The 18,638-nt window shown below is 36.5% G+C and overlaps 1 protein-coding gene across 21 annotated transcripts in view; it reads right to left on the bottom strand.

Moving 5' to 3' along the window:
* The window catches only part of LOC123499567 (dynamin-like), a 57,986-nt gene that overhangs the window by 18,164 nt on the left and 21,184 nt on the right, over nucleotides 1-18,638 (bottom strand). For 4 of the 21 annotated variants that reach the window (XR_006673041.1, XM_045248974.1, XM_045247755.1 and 1 more), the window contains exons 9-17: nucleotides 15,068-15,127; nucleotides 12,580-12,594; nucleotides 11,078-11,083; nucleotides 9,058-9,217; nucleotides 8,438-8,569; nucleotides 7,507-7,626; nucleotides 6,357-6,557; nucleotides 5,622-5,806; nucleotides 2,631-2,828 (exon numbers count right to left, since the gene is read on the bottom strand). Coding sequence is in view for 20 of the 21 variants with exons in the window: in XM_045248974.1 (XP_045104909.1) it covers nucleotides 2,631-2,828; nucleotides 5,622-5,806; nucleotides 6,357-6,557; nucleotides 7,507-7,626; nucleotides 8,438-8,569; nucleotides 9,058-9,217; nucleotides 11,078-11,083; nucleotides 12,580-12,594; nucleotides 15,068-15,127 (1,077 nt within the window). In the remaining variant the exon portion in view is untranslated. Of the gene's footprint in view, nucleotides 1-2,626; nucleotides 2,829-5,130; nucleotides 5,312-5,621; nucleotides 5,807-6,356; nucleotides 6,558-7,506; nucleotides 7,627-8,437; nucleotides 8,570-9,057; nucleotides 9,230-11,077; nucleotides 11,084-12,579; nucleotides 12,595-15,067; nucleotides 15,128-18,638 lie in introns of those variants that run through there. The other 17 variants (XM_045248152.1, XM_045248306.1, XM_045249121.1 and 14 more) reach the window with 17 other exon arrangements.

The raw sequence follows: 18,638 nt of genomic DNA, 5'->3' as shown, positions 1-18,638 counted from the left end.
CATACAGCAGCAACGGTGCAGGAAAAGGAGAATAAAGAACAGAAATCCAAGCAATGCAGAAAAAAAGCATCCAAACCTCTTTAAAACAACTCTTAACAGGATCCAAACCTCTTAAAACAGCACTAGTGAAATCTGAACCCTTAAAACAATACAAGTGGAATCCGAACCTCTTAAAAACATCAATAACACTATCAGAAACCCTTAAAACAATACACAAAATCCAAACCCTTAAAGCAGTGGAAAGTGGAATTTGAACCCCCTTAAGATGGTGCTAGTATATTTTGAATGTCTTAAAATCCCTTAAAATTATTCTAATGGCATGTAAACCCATTAAAACAACAATAATAGGTTCCAATCCTCTATAATCTGCACCAAAGTATCTAGTATTTAATTCCTCGCCAAACCCTGATAAATTCCATTAAAAACGCTAGAATTGTGACGTTTATGATTTCTATAGTCAGTGTTTTTAAATTACTTGTATGTTGTAAATATTTCAACTGTAGCTTTATAAAGTTAAAACGAAGACTTTGTGCTTTGATAAATAATGAGAGTATAGTAATAACTGTATACAATCTAATGATAATAATAATAATAATAGAAAGACATGCACAAAAGCCATAAAAAGCAAAACAAAACAAGCAAATTAGCTAAATACATACATACACATACACACATGCCATAGATATCTGTAACACACATACATACACACAGGATGAGAAAATGTAAGTGATTAAGAAATACATACATTTTTCTTTAAGGTCATGCAAGAAAGTCACAGAAAACATAAAACTCACAGCACAGGTGACGTAAAAGTGAATAAGTGTGCCAGATTGACGTAAAAGTGAGTGTGATGTATGTATTGTAGTATATTGTAAGTGTGTGTCTCTAAAATGCACTTATGGGAAGAAAAAGTTAAGTTTATTGTAAAATTTTGATGGAAATGTTGAAGTTAGCGTAATTGATGGAGTAAATAATTGTACTAGTTTTACGTATAAGTGTGTGATGTATGTACTGTAATATAAGTGTCTAAAATGCACTTAAGGGAAGAGAAAGTTAAGTTTATCGTAAAATTGTGATGGAAATGTTGAAGTTAGCGTAATTGATGGAGTAAATAATTGTGCTAGTTTTACGTATAACTGCGTGATGTACGTACTGTAAGTGTGTCTAAAATGCACTTACAGGAGAGAAAGTTAAGTTCATAGTAAAATTGTGATGGACATGTTGAAGGTAACGTAACTGAGGGAGTAAATAAGTAAGCCAATTTTACGTAAAAGTGTATTATAGTATATTGCAAGTGTGTGTCTAAAAATGCACTTAAGGGAGAGAAAATTAAGTTTATAGTAAAATTGTGATGGAAATGTTGAAGCTAACGTAACTGAGGAAGTAAGTGTCCAATTTTACGTAGAGTGTGATGCACGTATTGTAGTATATTGTAGGTGTGTCTTTAAAATGAGCTGAAGTGGAGAGAAGGTTAAGTTTATTTTAAGATTGTGAGAAAATTGTTATAGTTATTGCAATTGTGATGGAATGGTTGTCGTTATTGTAACTGAGGAAATATTTTGAATGTTTGCCCTAAAACTGATCCAAAATTAGGTTTCTCGTAAAAAAGTAAAGACAAACTGGTACAACTTGTAAATATGGGAGAAAAATGTAAGTTAATCCTAAAATGTGGCAAAATTTTTAAGTTTAAGTTTATCACACAAAATACAAGAAAAGAGGAAAATTTATGAAAGTTTATAAAAAAAATGAGGAAATTTTGAAAGGTTATCTAAAAATCAATTCACAAAAATGAGAAAAGGGGAAATTTTTGAAAATTATCTTAAAAATGACATCCAAAAATCAGAAAAAAGAAGTTAGAGTTTATCCAAAAAATAATGTGTTATAAAAAATGGGAAAAGAAAATTATTTCTTAGTTTATCCAAAAATGAGAAAAAAGAAATTGAGTTTATCCAAAAATACTGAGTTACAAAAACTGAGAAAAGAGAAAATTTTTGAAACTTTACCTTAAGACTGAATAAAAAAAAATATGAGAAAAGAAGAAGTTTTTAAAGTCTCCTTAAAATGATCTCCAAAATAAATGAGGAAAGAGAAATTGTTGAAAAGTTTATCCTAAGACTGAGTTCCAAAAATATGAGAAAAGAAGAAATTTTTGAAAGTCTCCTTAGAATGACTTAAAAAAAAGACATGAAAGAATATTTTTTAAAAGTTTATCCTAAGAGTGTTTCCAAAATGTGACAGTGGTGGTTTGAAAAAGCTTACCTATTTTGAGAACTTAAGCTAATCTGTGTGTTTTGCTGCACCACCACAGAAATAACATGTGTCTTCTGATTCTTGTGTGGGGAATAAAAGATAACAAAACGAAAAAATAAGGAGATGAATTTGCATACATAAGAGTTAATTTGAGTTTTCTGGAGTTATTGATATTATTTAAGAAAAGTTATTTACAAACACACACACACACAAACACACACTGCAAGAGACACAGAGAGAGAGAGAGAGAGAGAGAGAGAGAGAGAGAGAGAGAGAGAGAGAGAGAGAGAATACATGACACAGACAAGAAAGAGAAAAAAATCAAGAAAAACTAAGCAGATGAAACCAACACACTCACACACACACACATCAATACTCACGATGGCACGAGAGGAGGAGGCAGCACCCCACTGTTCCCCTGGCGACTTGGGGGGGCGGGAGTGGGGCGGGATGGCACGGCGGGGGCAGGGCGGCCGCCACCACCAGGGACAGGGGGTGGCACTCTCTGGGGGTGGCTGGGGGGTGGGTTAGGTCTCTTCATATTGCCACCGGGGGAGGGGGGGCCACTCTGTCCAATCCTGCCGAGTAGAAATATAAATATATAAATAAATAAATAAATAAATACATAGATAGATAGATAAGAAAGATAAATAGAGCAAGAGATGAAGATAAAGAGGAGAGATAAGTAGGTAGAAGAAAAATTGATAAGTGAAAGATAAATAGGAAAAAATGAAGACATAGATAAAAGATAAGAAGATAGAAGAAAGATGGAGAGAGAGAGAGAAGAAAGACGAATAGAAGAAAAAGATAAAACGAAAGATAAATAAAGAAAATAAATGACAGGAAGATAAGTAGATAGAAGAAAAACAAAAAAAAAAAGACAAATAGAAGAAAAACAGTAAAAATATATAAAGAAAGAAAAATTGATAGAAGAAAGAAAACAATAAAAATAAAGATAAAAGAAACAAAAAAAAAGACAAATAGATGCAATAAAGTTAGAATTAATAAAGAAATAGAAAGGAATAAGTTCTAAAATGGAGAGGTGGATGAATGAGGGTGGAGAGAAGTGGAGTTTTGCAAGGCTAGGGTGGGAAAGACAGGTGGAAGCAGGCCGGTGTGTTGTGTACAGTACCAAGTGGAATCCAAACCCCTTAAAATGCTTCTAGTGGAATCTGAACCTCTTAAAAAAAAAAAAAAAAAAACTGTAAAAAGGTTCCAATCCTCTAGTGTTATAAATCTGTGTATCACTAAATATAGAGAATCAGAACACTTAATTACATGTTTTGGAGTGAGATCACATACAGTTAAGCATATGAATGAGTTTAAGCAACATTACTAAGCTTACATAATGATCTAAGGTAAATATTCTTAAATAATTCCGCACCACACCTTCACTATCTATCAAAGGGGTCTAGTTGAAGTGACACGGGTTTTTAAGGGTGTTTCTGTGGTTCTAGTGACATGTTAACAAGTTTTCTGCATTATCAAAGGGGTCTAGTTGAAGTGACAGGTTTTTAAGGGTGTTTCTGTGGTTCTAGTGACATGTTAACAAGTCTTCTGCATTATCAAAGGTGTCTAGTTGAAGTGACACAGGTTTTTAAGGGTGTTTCTGTGGTTCTAGTGACATGTTAACAAGTTTGCTAAGTTTTCTACATTACTAACAGGACAAATGCTCTTTTCAAAGGGTCTAGTTGAAGTGACACAGGTTTTTAAGGGTGTTTCTGTGGTTCTAGTAACATGTTAACAAGTTTTCTGCATTGTAAACAGGACAAATACTCTTTAGAACTTGGCTAATAGTCTCTGTGGTCTTTGAAAATGGTCACAGTGAGAGAGGGAAACATTTCTGAATACACCACTAAGTCCCAGCACCAAGAATGCAATGTTGCCAAGTGTGTGGTGGATTTTCAAGTACACAGAGCAGAGGACACACAAAATCCTGAGAGAGAGAAACCAAGAGAAATAATACATTCAAGCATTGACCCCTTCAGTACCAGGATGCATTTCCATATTCACTCTGGTGACTATTTGGTGATTTTATACAGCTTCAGAAATTCATGTGGGGGATTAGAATAGTGAAGACTGTGGCTATTAATCTTCTGACCTCCATAGACCCTTCCTAATGTCAATAATATGGTCTAATCACACCTCATATTCATTCTGGTGACTATTTGGTGATTTTCTACAGCTTCAGAAATTCATGTGGGGATTAGAATAGTGAAGACTGTGGCCATTAATCTTCTGCCTTCCATAGACCCTTCCTAATGTCAATAAAATGGTCTAATCATATCTCATATTCATTCTGGTGACTATTTGGTGATTTTATACAGCTTCAGAAATTCATGTTGGGGATTAAAATTGTGAAGACTATGACTATTAATCTTCTGACCTCCATAGACCTTTATTATTGTCAATGAAATGGTCTAATGGTACACAAAACTCAAGGTAAAAATGCGTCCCAGTACTGAAAGGGCTAAAAGAGACAGGAAGAAAGTGATTTTGAGATATGAGGCGTGTAGGGCTGTGTTAGGAGATAGGAAAGGGGCTGGAGGAGGTTAAGGGAAGATACAGCAATGTTAGAGATAGAAAGTGGGGCTGATGGGGAAACTGGGAGAAAGGAAAAGGGGTGGAACAGAGCTAGGAGGGAACAAAGTAGTAATAGGCTGAGATAGGAAGTAGGAGCTGAGGGGGCTGGGAAGGAGACATCAGTGTGAGGTGTTAGTGGTGAGTCAATATGGAGCTTTGCAACAGACAAGCAGTAAAACCCAAACACTTTCCACCTTGTATAGAAAGTAAGCTGATACAAGTGCATGTCTGTGTGTGTGTATGTGTGTGAGACCAGCCAGTGTGTGTGTGTGTGTGTGTGTGTGTGTGGTAGCCATGCACACACTAATGGGTTCACCTGTTATTGGCCGGCCAGGATGGAAGACAAAAGGTGTTTCCACAAGAATTGACAGGAGGGGAGGAGGAGGGGAAGAAGGAGGAGGAGGAGGAGGAGGAGGTGATGGGGTGATGGGAGTGAAGGGGGGCTCTGGTGATGGTCCTCTGTGTCTCCTCTGAAGGGCTGGGATGGGAGAGAGGGAAAGAGAGAGAAATGAGATGAGAGTGAGTGAGTGAGAGAGAGAGAAATACTTGCTTTCATTACTACTACTATCACTATTACTACTGTACGATGTTATCTAGTCTATATCTCTCTACTACTACTACTACTACTACACACACACACACACAAGATTACAGACATGAAATAAACAAATTGAGAGAAAAATGCATAAAAAAAGAGAAAAAAAAAAAAGCTTATTGAGGCAAGGACTAACTAAACACACACACACACACACACACACACACACACACACACACACACACACACACACCTGGATTGGTCTTGGCCAGTAGAAAGCCACTCGTCTCTAATTGGTGGAGGCACAGGGGTGGAGACGGTTGCCATGGCGACGTCCCCGATGATCTTGAGTGCTTCCTTGCATGCGTGGTACATTCGCAACATCTCCTCCCTCTTGCGGGCCTCCTCGGGACTCTCCTCCATCATGGCATTCTGGGAAGAGGTGGTGTTAGAAGAGGTTCAGATCCTGTTTTAAAGGTTTGGATGCTGTTTTATGGGATTAGGTGATGTTTCATGGGATTGGGTGGTGTTTTACAGGATTGGGTGATGTCTTATGGGATTGGATGGTGTTATACAGAATCCAACACCACAACTAAGGACACACACACACACACACACACACACACCAAATTTCTTTAAGGAATATTACAAACTTTACTCAATACTGGGAAAAAAAAACACTAAGTAGGCACACACAGACAGACAGACAGACAGACAGACAGACAGACAGACAGACAGACAGACAGACAGACAGACAGACAGACAGACAGACAGACACACACACACACACACACACACACACACACACACACACACACACACACTCACACAAGCACTCAACACACACACACACACAAATGCATACAAGCACTCAAAAGACACACACACATATACACAACACACAACACAACACAACACACACACACAAAACACATACAAGCACTCAACACACACACACACACACAAATGCATACAAGCACTCAAAAGTCCCTGAAGCATAGAGATGTGCCAGCAGCTCCCCCATGATGAAGTCCTTGGTGTTGTTGATCATGAGCAGCATGATGGCTTTGGGCACCAGGTCGCGAGTCGTCTTGGTCACAATCTTCATGTACGAGTCCACCAGGTTACGGATTGTCTCCACCTGCCGCTCCAGTTGTGGGTCCATCGAGGTGGAGCCCTCACTGGCGCCCTAAGTGTGGTACGGTGGAGTGTGGTTAGGTTAGGTAAGGTTAGCTAGATTAGGTTAGGTTAGGTTAGGTTAGGATGGGTAAGGGTTAGGTTAGGTTAGGTTAGATTTGGTAAGGTAAGGTTGGGTAAGATTGGGTTAGGCTAGGTTAGATTATGTTAGGTTAGGTTAGGTTAGGTTAGGTTAAGGTTAAGGTTAGGTTAGGTTTAAAATCCGGTTAAATAAGGTTAGTTTGAATTAGGTTAGGTTAGGTTAAATCTAGGTTAGGTTGAGGTTAGGTTGAATTAGGTTAGGTTAGGTTAAATCTAGGTTAGGTTACGTTGGGTTTTAATTTAATTTGTTTTGTTTCATTTAATTTTGTTTGCTTAAGTTTTTTTTTAAGTTTATTTAGTTTGTTTTGTTTTGTTCTGGTTTGTTTTGGTTAGGTTAGGTTAAGTTTGGTTAGAAATATATAAGAAATTTGGTTCTATTTAGTATGAGAAGTTTCATTAAAAAAAATCAGTCTCTCTCTCTCTCTCTCCTCCCTTTTAACCCCTCCTTCTCTCCCTCCCTACTCCTTCACTCTCCTCCCTACCTCTATCTCCACTTCTTCCTTACCTCCATCACTCTCGCTGTCTCCCTCATCTCCTCTCTCTCTTCCTCCCTGCCTCACCTCCCTCCTTCCCTCCCTTCCTCTCTTCCTCATTCTCATCCTCCCTCTCTCCATCCTTATCCTCTCTCTCACTCCTTGCCTCCATTTCTCTCTCTCTGCCTCTCTCACTACCTTTTCTTTCTCTCCCTTCTTCCTTTCCTTCATTCCTTCCTCTCTCTATCTTCCTCTCCCTCCCTTCTTCTTCCTTCCTCTTTCTCTACCTGACTCTCTCTCACTTCTTTTCTTCCTTCATTCCTTCCTCTCTCTATCTTTCCCCCTTCTTTTCTTAACCCCCCCTCTCTCTCTCCTAGCCATCCTCACCTCTTCTCCATTGCTACTGTCCGACACCTTCTCAGGATACACTCCAGCTCGTAGGAAGGACGCTTTCCAGGAGTCCATGTCGTCCTGGGTCTCCACGCCAAGCTGCAGTTCCTTGTAGTCCTGCAGGGGAAGGTACATGGTGTAGGATCTCTCTCAGGGGTGTAGGATAGGTGAAGGATGTTGCTAGGATGCTCAATGGTGTTAAGACTATTGGTATTGAAAGATTTGAGATATGTGTTTTTTTTACCAGGTGGTGTTGTTAGTTGTGACAAGTTCTTCTAAATAGCAATGATGTCAATTAGAGTGTGTTAAATTGTCACTGGAACCACAACAACACTCTTGAAAACCCCAATAATTTCTACTTCACCCTGTTTGAAATATAGAACCACAAAAACATCCTTAAAAACACCAATAACTGTTAAACTGTCACTGGAACCACAAAAAAACATTCTTGAAAACCCCAATAACTTCCACTACACCCTGTTTGAAAAGTAAAACCACAAAAACACCCTTGAAAACACCAATAACTGTTAAAAGTAAAACCACAAAAACACCCTTGAAAACACCAATGTCACTGGAACCACAACAACACCCTTGAAAACCCCAATAACTTCTACTTCACCCTGTTTGAAATACAGAACCACAAAAACATCCTTAAAAACACCAATAACTGTTAAACTGTCACTGGAACCACAACAACACCCTTGAAAACCCTAATAACTTCCACTACACCCTGTTTGAAATATGGAACCACAAAAACACCCTTTAAAACACCAATAACTGTTAAATTGTCACTGAAACCACAAAAAAACACTCTTGAAAACCCCAATAACTTCCACTACACCCTGTTTGAAAAGTAAAACCACAAAAACACCCTTGAAAACTGCACTCAACCTTGGCAAACTACAGAACCACACATACACACACGCACCTTGTATACATTCTTTTGGTCAGGATTGTAGAGAGCAAAAACATGGCGCCGTGACATGAAGCCCTGCTCGATGTCCTTGATCTTCAGTCCATCCAGCATTAGCATGTACTTCTTGTCTCTCTCTTCCTCATCCTGGTGCAGAGATACAGTGAAATCTTTGTGTCTATTTCTAAAGGTACTATAAGCTTATGTGTGTTTCTGTAGGGCAGGGAATTTAGCTGCGAAAGGGCAAGGGTAGGTTAGTGTGAGCTGTGGGGCCCTTGCTGTGGTGTCTTGGAGAAGCAGGGTAAGGAACAGTCTCATTGTGAAGGGGCAGGGGTGGTGGTGGGGCCTTGCTGTGGTGTGTGGGCCAGCTGTGGTGTGCCTAAGCTCCTGGCATGTAGTAAGGTGGCAACGAAAGCCCCTTACCACAGCGGACTAATGGGGCTGTGTACATGTCTGAGTGTATGTCTAAATGCCTTCACATACTACTAACACCACTGGAACACAAACTACAAACACACCTAACCTAACCTAACCTAACTAAGAAACACAAGCTTAAACCATGAGTAAGTGTTGGTAAGCCCTCACCACCACCACCACTACCACCACCATACCACCAGCACCTTTCCGAAGCTCACCTTGAACCAGGAGAGTGACTCAGAGGTGAGGACAAACCAGTAGTCCCGAGACCCTCCCTTCATGAAGCCAAGGTTGGAAATGGACATGTAGCCTTTGCGAATCACTTGGTTGCCCAGTTTACGGCCCGACTTGGCTGTATTTTCGCTGGTCTGCTGGGCACTGGGGGCGAGACTTGCATGAGAATGATTGGGTGAGCTTTATGGGGGGATAAAATGTTTGTGTTTTGAGTGTTTTGGTGTTTGTGTGGGTATGTTTGGCTTGTAGGATTATTGTTTTGTGTGTGTGTGTGTGTGTGTGTGTGTGTGTGTGTGTGTGTGTGTGTGTGTGTGTGTGTGTGTGTGTGTGGAAAGGTAATGTTTGTGTTACTGTTTGTGTGGTGTTTGTGGTCCAGATAATATTTGTGTTAGTGTGTGTATGTGTATGTGTGTGTGTGTGTGTTTAATGTATGAAAACATGAGATTTGTTGCATAAATTGTGTGTGTGTGTGTGTGTGTGTGTGTGTGTGTGTGTGTGTGTGTGTGTGTGTGTGTGTGTGTGTGTGTGTGTGTGTGTGTGTGTGTGTGTGTGTGTCTGTGTGTAGTGTAAATCTTCTATCATACAAGTACATCAAGCATATAAGAAAAACAACCCTGTCTGCTTTACAAAATGCATAATCCAAGGTAATAAAAGTGAACAGAGACAAAGAGATCAAAAGATAGAGTAAAAAACAAGTTAATATGAATAAAGGAACTGGTAACATAGCACTTTCTTCAACCTACTGATAGATAAAATGAAGGGATATATATACTTACGTTTAATAAAAGAATAACTTTTACGTAATACCTAAAATTACGTAACAAGTTGGAAAATTAAACAAGAATAAAAGAATTAACTTTACACAAAGCAATGTTACCTATACACAAAAATACGTAGAATTAAAGGTATACGTGGCTATTCTGAGCCTAATGTACTTTGAAAATAGAGAATATAATTGCATAACTTAACCTCTTCAGTACCAAGTTGCATTTTCATATTCATTCTGTTGACCATTTGATGATTTGATACAGCTTCAGAAACTCATGTGGGGGATTAAAATAGTGAAGACTGTAGCCATTAATCTTCTGCCCTCCATAAACCCTTCCTAATGTTAATAAAATGGTCTAATGGTACACAAATCTCAAGGTAAAATTGTGTCCCAGTATTGACAGAGTGAAAGGGACATACAACCATATTTATAAATGGTTTAGCGTCGTACCTGCACTATTTCAAAGCCTCCTGTTTAAGTGACAAATTTTCAAGGGTGTTTTTATGGTTCTAATATCAAATGAACAAGATTTCTCCACAATTCACAAGAGCAACACTATCAGAAACCTGGCCTATCATCTCTGTGTCCTTGGAAAATAGTCATGGTGAGAGACTGGAGCGTTTATGAATACGTGCCATAGACCATTTAAATTGTTTTTATTTGGGGCATAGAGACAACCTTAGCTGCTGTAATTCATGATAAAAAATGCATTCCAGCACTTAAAAAACAAACTTAGCTGTTGAAATTGGGGACATAACACTATTTTCTCCAACTCATGATAAAAAACAAACTCATCTGTTGTAATTGACGTAACACTATTTTTCTTCCACCACCAACTCATGATAAAAACACTCTTTTGTAATTGACATAACACTATTTTCTCCAATTTGTGATGAAAATGCATTCCGGCACTGAAGAGGTTAACAATGACATACCTAACCTAACTTACATAACACTGCAAAGGACAAACCATTACTCTAAATCCTTGTCAGTCTGTCAAACCAACACACACACACACACACACATATATTTTAAGTTACGGCAAACTCTCTAAATCCTACTCATGTTAGTTCACACACAAACACGCACATACACACACACTCACTCTCTCTCTCTCTCTTTTACCCAAACATTCACTTTTAAACAGCTAAAATCTACAAATAAGCTTTTTTTATATTTTTACCTTTATGTAGTGCAAAAAATAATACAAATACAAATAAGAGAAAAATATTTACCTCACTCTGGCAATAACAGAACAAAAAAATGGAATTGTTACTTATATTTCAATGTACTTTGGCGTAAAAAATAAAATAAAATAAAATAACAAATAACTTTTTTTCATTTTTCTTTGTAATTGAACATAAAAATCATGTTTTAAAACCTCTTATGTTTACGAGTCATTTGCTCAACATAATTTAGCAAATACCAAGCGAAATTCAAGTTTACCTCTACATTACGTATAAACATTTAGCTATCGTCGGGCGTACAGTAAGCCATGAATACTCAGCACTTTACCTCTATATCAAATACGTAACCTTGCTCTTGTTTCACGTAAATGACAATATCCAAATTCAACACTATCTCTCCATTACGTATAGATGTTTTGATGCTATTTACCGTAGAAAATGAATTAATAAAAAAAATAAAATTGTGTAAAGCAAGATCTAATTTCAACAGCTTTACTTCTCCATTATGTGTATGTTTTTTGGACGTTATTTAGCAAAGAATAAATAGATAAATAAAAGCTATAAAAATTTACCATTATGCAAATAAATAAATAAATAAATAAATAATTAAATCTTGAACCTAAATAAATCCATAAAATGTAAGGTTAATAAATCGTAAAATAAAAGCAGCAACTTTATCTCCCAAACTACGTAATGCCTTAAAAAGAAGCTTAAATCAAAATGAAAAAAAACTGCAACTTTATCTCAACCCTACATAAAGCTTTAAAAATAAAGCTTTAACCAAACGTGAAGAAACAAAAACTTTATCCATTTTCAAACCTACGTAAAAATTCTCAAGTAAAAGTTTAACTGAACGTAAAGTGAAGAATAAAATTTTATCTATTCCAAATCCCCGTAAAGCCTCAAAATAAAGCTTAACAGGACTTAACAAAAATAAATAAAGCAACATTATAAATCTCAAACCTACTTAAACACTTAAAAAAAAGGTTAACTAAACATAAAGTAAAATATATAAACTTTATCTACTTCAAACCTATGTAAAACTAAGATAACGCTTTGTGACTATTTCAAACCTACATAAAACTAAATGCTTTGTGACTTTAATTCAAACCTACGTAAAAACTAAAATAATGCTTGGCGACTTTATTTCAAAACTAAAATAATGCCTAGTGACTTTATTTCAACCCTACATCAAACTAAAATAATGCTTAACTTTATTATAAACCTACGTAATACTAAAATAATGCCTAGCGACATTATTTCAAACCTACGTCAAACTAAAATAATGCCTAGTGACTTTATTTCAAACCTACGTCAAACTAAAATAATGCTTAACTTTATTTTAAACCTACGTAAAACTCTAAATGTAACGACTTTATTTTAAACCTACGTAAAATCTCAAAATAAGCTCAACTGAGAGTGGAAAAATACTTTGAGTGCACCTTTCAATTTTAACCATCATAGAGCTCTAAAATACAGAAATATAGCTTAATCATACGTAATGTCAAGTGTTAGCGTAGAAATAGCAACAAAACAGATGCAATACTAACGTTTGGTTCTGCGCCCTGAGGAAGAAGAAAAGGATAAAACACAACAAGAATTCATTTAGTGTTTTACGTCAAAAAATTAATTCAGTTTTATGTAAATTTTTCATTTTTTTTTTTTTTTTTTTTTCCGTTAGGAAGGAAAAGTAATAAGAGTTTTTCATTTTATTTTGATTTTTTGTATATTTTTATATCTATTTTATTTTTTCTTGCTTTTTAATTTGATTTCTAGTTTTTATTCCTTGTTTCAACTTTTTCGTCTCCAAATAAAAAGTCTAATTTTTTTTTCTTTTGTCATTTTGTACTTTCCTTGTTTTTTGGGTAACATTTTTCGTCTCTAAAAATTTAAGATATTAGTTTTTTTTATTGATCCACTTATTCTTTTGTTTATTTAATTTACTTTCCTTCCTTTTCCAATAAGAATCAATCACTTATTCATCTTTTCCTTCCTTTCTTTAATTTTTGTTTCTCTATCTCTCCTTCCAATTATTCTTACTTATAATTTTTCCTTCATTATAAAAATTACGTTATATTTTTCCACCGTAACTTACGTAACTTCAAAAATAAAGAAAAAACATAGAATTGATTAGAAAATGCAAAAAAACTGATAATAATAATAGTAATAATAATAATAAAAACAACAATAACAATGACGAAATGAACGTAACCTAACCTAAACAAAAAATAAATAAATAAAATAAAACCAAAAAAAACAAACCATAAACTTTAAAAAAAAATAAAAAATAAACTTATTAACTTTCTTCACACACGCACACGCGCACACACACACACGCACGCACACACACACACACACACACACACACACGTACGGATAAGTGGTGAATCATACAAAAAAAAAAAAAAAAAAAAAAAACACCATTGCATATTAGCGAAAGCCAAACCACTACGAGAGAGAGAGAGAGAGAGAGAGAGAGAGAGAGAGAGAGAGAGAGAGAGAGAGAGAGAGAGAGAGAGAGAGAGAGCATAAATGAGTAGTAGTAGAAATAGTAGTAGTAGTAATATTTCCACTCTAACACAAGCACCAGCAGTAGTAGTAGTAGTAGTAGTAGTAGTAGTAGTCTGGCCACTTAAGTTATCTAGCAGTCCCTCTCCTTGTTAGACCTTCATTTGATTCCTCTTAGCTTTACTGAACCCCAAGATCAAGATTAAAAAGAAAGACAAGGGTGACGTAGGCAATAAATCTCGATAATCTGGGTAAGAAATAGTCAAGCTTAATAAATAGATAGAAAACGATACGTGGGGTTCTTGAAATAGGATCGGGATAGGATAGATTGATAGAATGTATGGGGGACAGGATAGGGGTGATAAAGACAAGTGTACGGGAGGGATAGACAGTAGAAAGAGATAGACGGGGTTCTTAAAATAGGAGAGAGAGAGAATAGATGGACAAAATGTATGGTGGGACAGGATGAGGGTGAAAAGACAGTGTATGGGAGAGATAGACAGTACAAAGTGATAGATAGACAGTACTCGTAGAAAGATACAGACAAGGGTTCTTAAAATAGGATCGAGATAGGTAGAATGTATAGGGGACAGGATAGGGGTGATAGACAAGTGTACTGGAGGGATAGACAGTAGAATGTGAGAGGTAGACAGTAGAAAGAGACGAGTGTAGAAAGAGGTGAATTGGCAGAAGAAAGGAATAGACAGTGGTTCTTAAATAGGATAGATAGACACAACTTAGACAAACGTATGGGAACAGGATGAAGTTGAACACACAGGTAAACAAGAGCAAGTGACAGTAGAAATAGATAGACAGGGGTTTCTTCAATAGGACAGAGATAGAATGACTTAAATGGAACAAGGATGGCAAAGAAAAAGAAATTAAAGAGATGAATGGTGTAAAAAGAGAGGCAGGTGTGTTGTGATGCCTTCCTGTGCTAACTCTTGTGTTCTTGTGTGTAAATTAGTGTTACATATCACCCCTGTAAGGAAAAGATTGGCTTGAAGAGAAGAAAAATAAAGCTAATGAGAGAAAACGGATGCTGTGTGAAGGAATTGAAGGGAAAACTGCACTAACAGCAAAAATCTTGAAGTATTTGTTTGATTTAGCCTCGACTGGAACCTTAGATTAAAAAAATAAGTCAAATCAAAGAAAATGGATGCTTGAGCGAGGGAATGGAAGAGAGGAGGTACTGCACTAATAGCAAAAATATTCTTCAGTTCAAGTTGCCCTTTAAACATAAACTAACAAAGAAAACGGATGCTTTGGCGAGGGATTAGGATGGATGGAGACTGCACTAATAGCAAAAAATAATGTTCAGTTTATTTGAGTTGCCCTTTAAATATAAACAAAGAAAACGGATGCTTGAAGGGGAGAGACTGCACTACTAGCGAAAGATCAAAACAGACAACTGACTGATTTGAAAAGTGGCGGGAGGAGGGCAGTCGTCAGAGCCGTGCGTCACCACCACGCCAGCCACGCCACACACCACCACACACCACACACCACACCCACAGCCTCACCACTTACTCTGGCAAGCACGAGACCCTGGTGGTGGTGCGCATAAACAAAGGATTCTCGATGTTAGCACTGTTACGGTGACAATATATTATTATCTCAGCCACACACCCTGCTCTTCCCTCTGCTGGCCACACACTGACCCACCAACACTGAGCAGGGGACACAGGGTGATTGGGAAGGGTCGGAAGGGTACGGAAGGCTGGGAAAAGGTGTAAGAGGACTAGGGAAGGGTACAGAAGGGTACGGAAGGCTGGAAAAAAGGTGAAGAAGACTAGGGAAAGATACGTAAGGATACAGAAGACTACAAAAGGAGTAATAAGACAAGGGAAGGCTAGGGAAGGTACAGAAAGCTGGGAAAATGTGTAAGAAAACTAAGAATTGATAGGAAAAGGTAGAAAAGGATACAGAAGGCTAGGGAAAGATAGGGAAGAATATGGAAGGTTACGGAAGGGTAGGGTGAAAAAGACTAGGAAAAGATAGATAGGGGAAAATATGGAGGCTAGGGAAAATAGGGAAAAAAATGGGAGGGTAGGAAAGGATATAGAAGATTAGGGAAGGATAGGAAGAATATGGAAGGATACGGGAGGATAGGAAAGGTGAAAAAGACTAGAAAAGAGCAGGAAAAGGATAGGGAATAGTGTGGAATTGTATGGAAGGGCATGGTTGACTAGGGAAGAGGAGGAAAGGGTATGGAAAGGGTATGGAAGGTTATGGAAGACTGGGAGAGGATAAGAGGTTGCAGGTACTAAGAAACATTTACAACATTTCTAGTTCTATATAAGGAAGACATTTTGTGGTTTAAACTGAAGAGAAAGAGAAGTGAAAGTAGACAATATCATCTCTTCTCACTCTCTCTCTCGCTCTCACTTAACGCCACATCTACGTAAATCACACCCACCTACAACCTGACCCAAACCAATAAGTTACGTAAAATTCAAGTCAAATTAACGTCCACTGGAGAGAGAGAGAGAGAGATAGAAAGAGAGTGAGAGAACGTAATCTAACGAGCACACTGAGAAATAGACAGTGTTGAGAGAAAATTTACGAAAGAAATTAACATCGATAATATGATGAAACTCAAATTTACATCAACTGAAGCAAGAGATAGAAAGAGAGAGTGAGAGAACGTATTCTAATAAGGACACTGAGAAATAGAGAGCATTGAGAGGAAATTTACGAGAAATTAATGTTGATAAGAGAGAGATCAATATATACATCAACTGAAGCGAGAGAAAGAGAAAGAAAGAGCGAGAGAACGTAATCTAATGAGGACACTGAGAAATACAGTGTTGAGGGGAAATAGAGAGAGAGAGAGAGAGAGAGAGAGAGAGAGAGAGAGAGAGAGAGAGAGAGAGAGAGAGAGAGAGAGAGAGAGAAATAAAATAACATCAACTGCAGAGAAAGAGAAAGACAGAAACACTAATAACGTAAACACACATTGATGTAAGGTTGGTCAGGTGACGGAAGCGAGAGAAAGTGAGAGAAAAAAAAAAAAAAAGAAACATCAATTAAAGAGAGAAACATTAATAACATAAACACAAATTGACGTAAGGTTGGTCAGGTGACGGCAACGAGAGAGAGAGAGAGAGAGAGAGAGAGAGAGAGAGAGAGAGAGAGAGAGAGAGAGAGAGAGAGAGAGAGAGAAATAAAACACCATTAATTAAAGAGAAAGAAAGAGAGAGAACACTGACAACGTGAACACAAATTACGTAAAGTGGCCCAGGTGACAGCAGTGAGAAAGTGCGAGAAAAAATAAAATAAAATAACGTCAATTAAAGAGAAAGATAGAGAGACAGAGATACAATAATAACAAACACAAATTACGTAAGGTGGCCCAAATGACAGGAAAGAGAGAAAGTGCGAGAAAAAATAGAATAAAATACCATTAATTAAAGAGAGAGAGAGAGAGGAACACTAACATACGTAACAAACTACGTAAGGTGGGTCAGGTGACGGCAGTGAGGGAGGAGCACAAGTGGGTCGCCAAGAGAACACCAATACACCAACACAATCCCTCAACACTGCTGCCAACACTATCTATGGCCAGTGACTCAGCAGGGCTACCAATGACACATGACACACCACAATTCAAGCTATCTTCAGGGGGGGTCAATTTACGTATCAATGAGGAAAGGGTTACGGAATGTTTTAAGGAGGTTTAGGGAATGTTTAGAGAGTGTTTTGGTGTTTTTCCTCTTTCTATGGTTAAGTTTTTTTTTTTTTTTTAGGGGGTTTAAATAAAAGGGCTTAAAAATAGAATAAGGAATGTTTCGGAAATGTTTAGGGAGTGTTTAAGTGTTTACGTTAAGAGTTGTGGCTGTGTTTTTTCTCTTTCTATGGTTAATAAGTTTTTCTGAGGGGGTTTAAATAATAGGGCTTAAAAATAGAATAAGGAATGTTTCGGAAATGGTTAGGGAGTGTTTAAGTGTTTATGTTTGTTTGTTTGTTTTTCCTACTTTCTGTGGTGTGTGTTTTTCTTTGTGGTGTTACATAATGGGGCTTCAAAATATAACAGGGCTTTAGGGAATGTTTAGGGGTGTTCTTACGTATTAATGAGGTTTAGAGAATGTTTAAGGAAGATTGGATGCAGTGGGGTGTTTTCTCTCCTTTCTGGTTCTTATACGTAATTTTTTCTTGGTGGGGTTAAATAGTGGGGCTTAAAAATGTTGTTAGTTATATTAGTTTTTTTTTTTATTTGTGTTTTGAAATGTTTTTAGTTAAGAATGTTGCTAGTTTTTTTTAAGAATGTTGCTATTTTTTTCTTTTTTTGTTTTGAAATGTTAGTTGAGAAAGTTTTTTTTTTTTTTGAAATGTTTAGTTAAGAATGTTGTTTGTTTAAAATGTTAATTTTTTTTGCGTGTTTTGAAATGTTAGTTAAAAATGTTGTTACTTTTTGTGTGTGTTTTCAAATGTTGTTAGTTTAGAATGTTGTTAGTTTAAAATGTTAGTTTTTTGTGTGTGTGTGTTTTGAAATGTTGTTAGTTAAGAATGTTGCTAGTTTTTCTTTATATTTTTGTGTTTTTAAATATTGTTAGTTTTTTTTTTTTCACTTTAGGTGTTTAAAAGTGTTGTTTTTAATTTGGGTTGTTGAATTAAGTATGGAAAGTTATTATTTTTTTAAACTTGTGTATAAAAGATTAATTTACATCTGAACATTGAAAAAGTCATTGTTTCATTACTTTGAGATATGATATGGTTAATTCTCTTAATACTTACATTATTAAGAAAGTTAGTTATCTTTACTTTGAGGTATAAAAAAAATGGATTTAAAATTTTTGCACATTAAAAAAATTGAGATTTGTCTTAATTTTTGGGTGAGAAGAAGTTACTGTTTTGTTAAGGCTCACCAAATGGTTTGTTTACATTTATACCACACAAAGAGATTAGTTTTGTACAATGAAAATATAGAAAAAAAAAATTATATAGGGTTTTGTACAGTGAGTATAAAGTTAGTGTTTTTGTCAGCTTTTTGAGAATAAGGTTAGTGTTTTTTGTTAACCTAATGTATAAAAAAAGGGAACTAATGTTTCTCTAGTGTAAAGGAAATGATAAAGGCTTTGTGTGATGTAGAAAGGAAATA

This window comes from Portunus trituberculatus, chromosome 1 (genome assembly GCF_017591435.1).
Source record: "Portunus trituberculatus isolate SZX2019 chromosome 1, ASM1759143v1, whole genome shotgun sequence".
NCBI classification, from domain to species: domain Eukaryota; kingdom Metazoa; phylum Arthropoda; class Malacostraca; order Decapoda; family Portunidae; genus Portunus; species Portunus trituberculatus.
The sequence above is the reverse complement of the archived record's forward strand: the minus strand, read 5'-3'. Positions and strand labels throughout refer to the sequence as shown.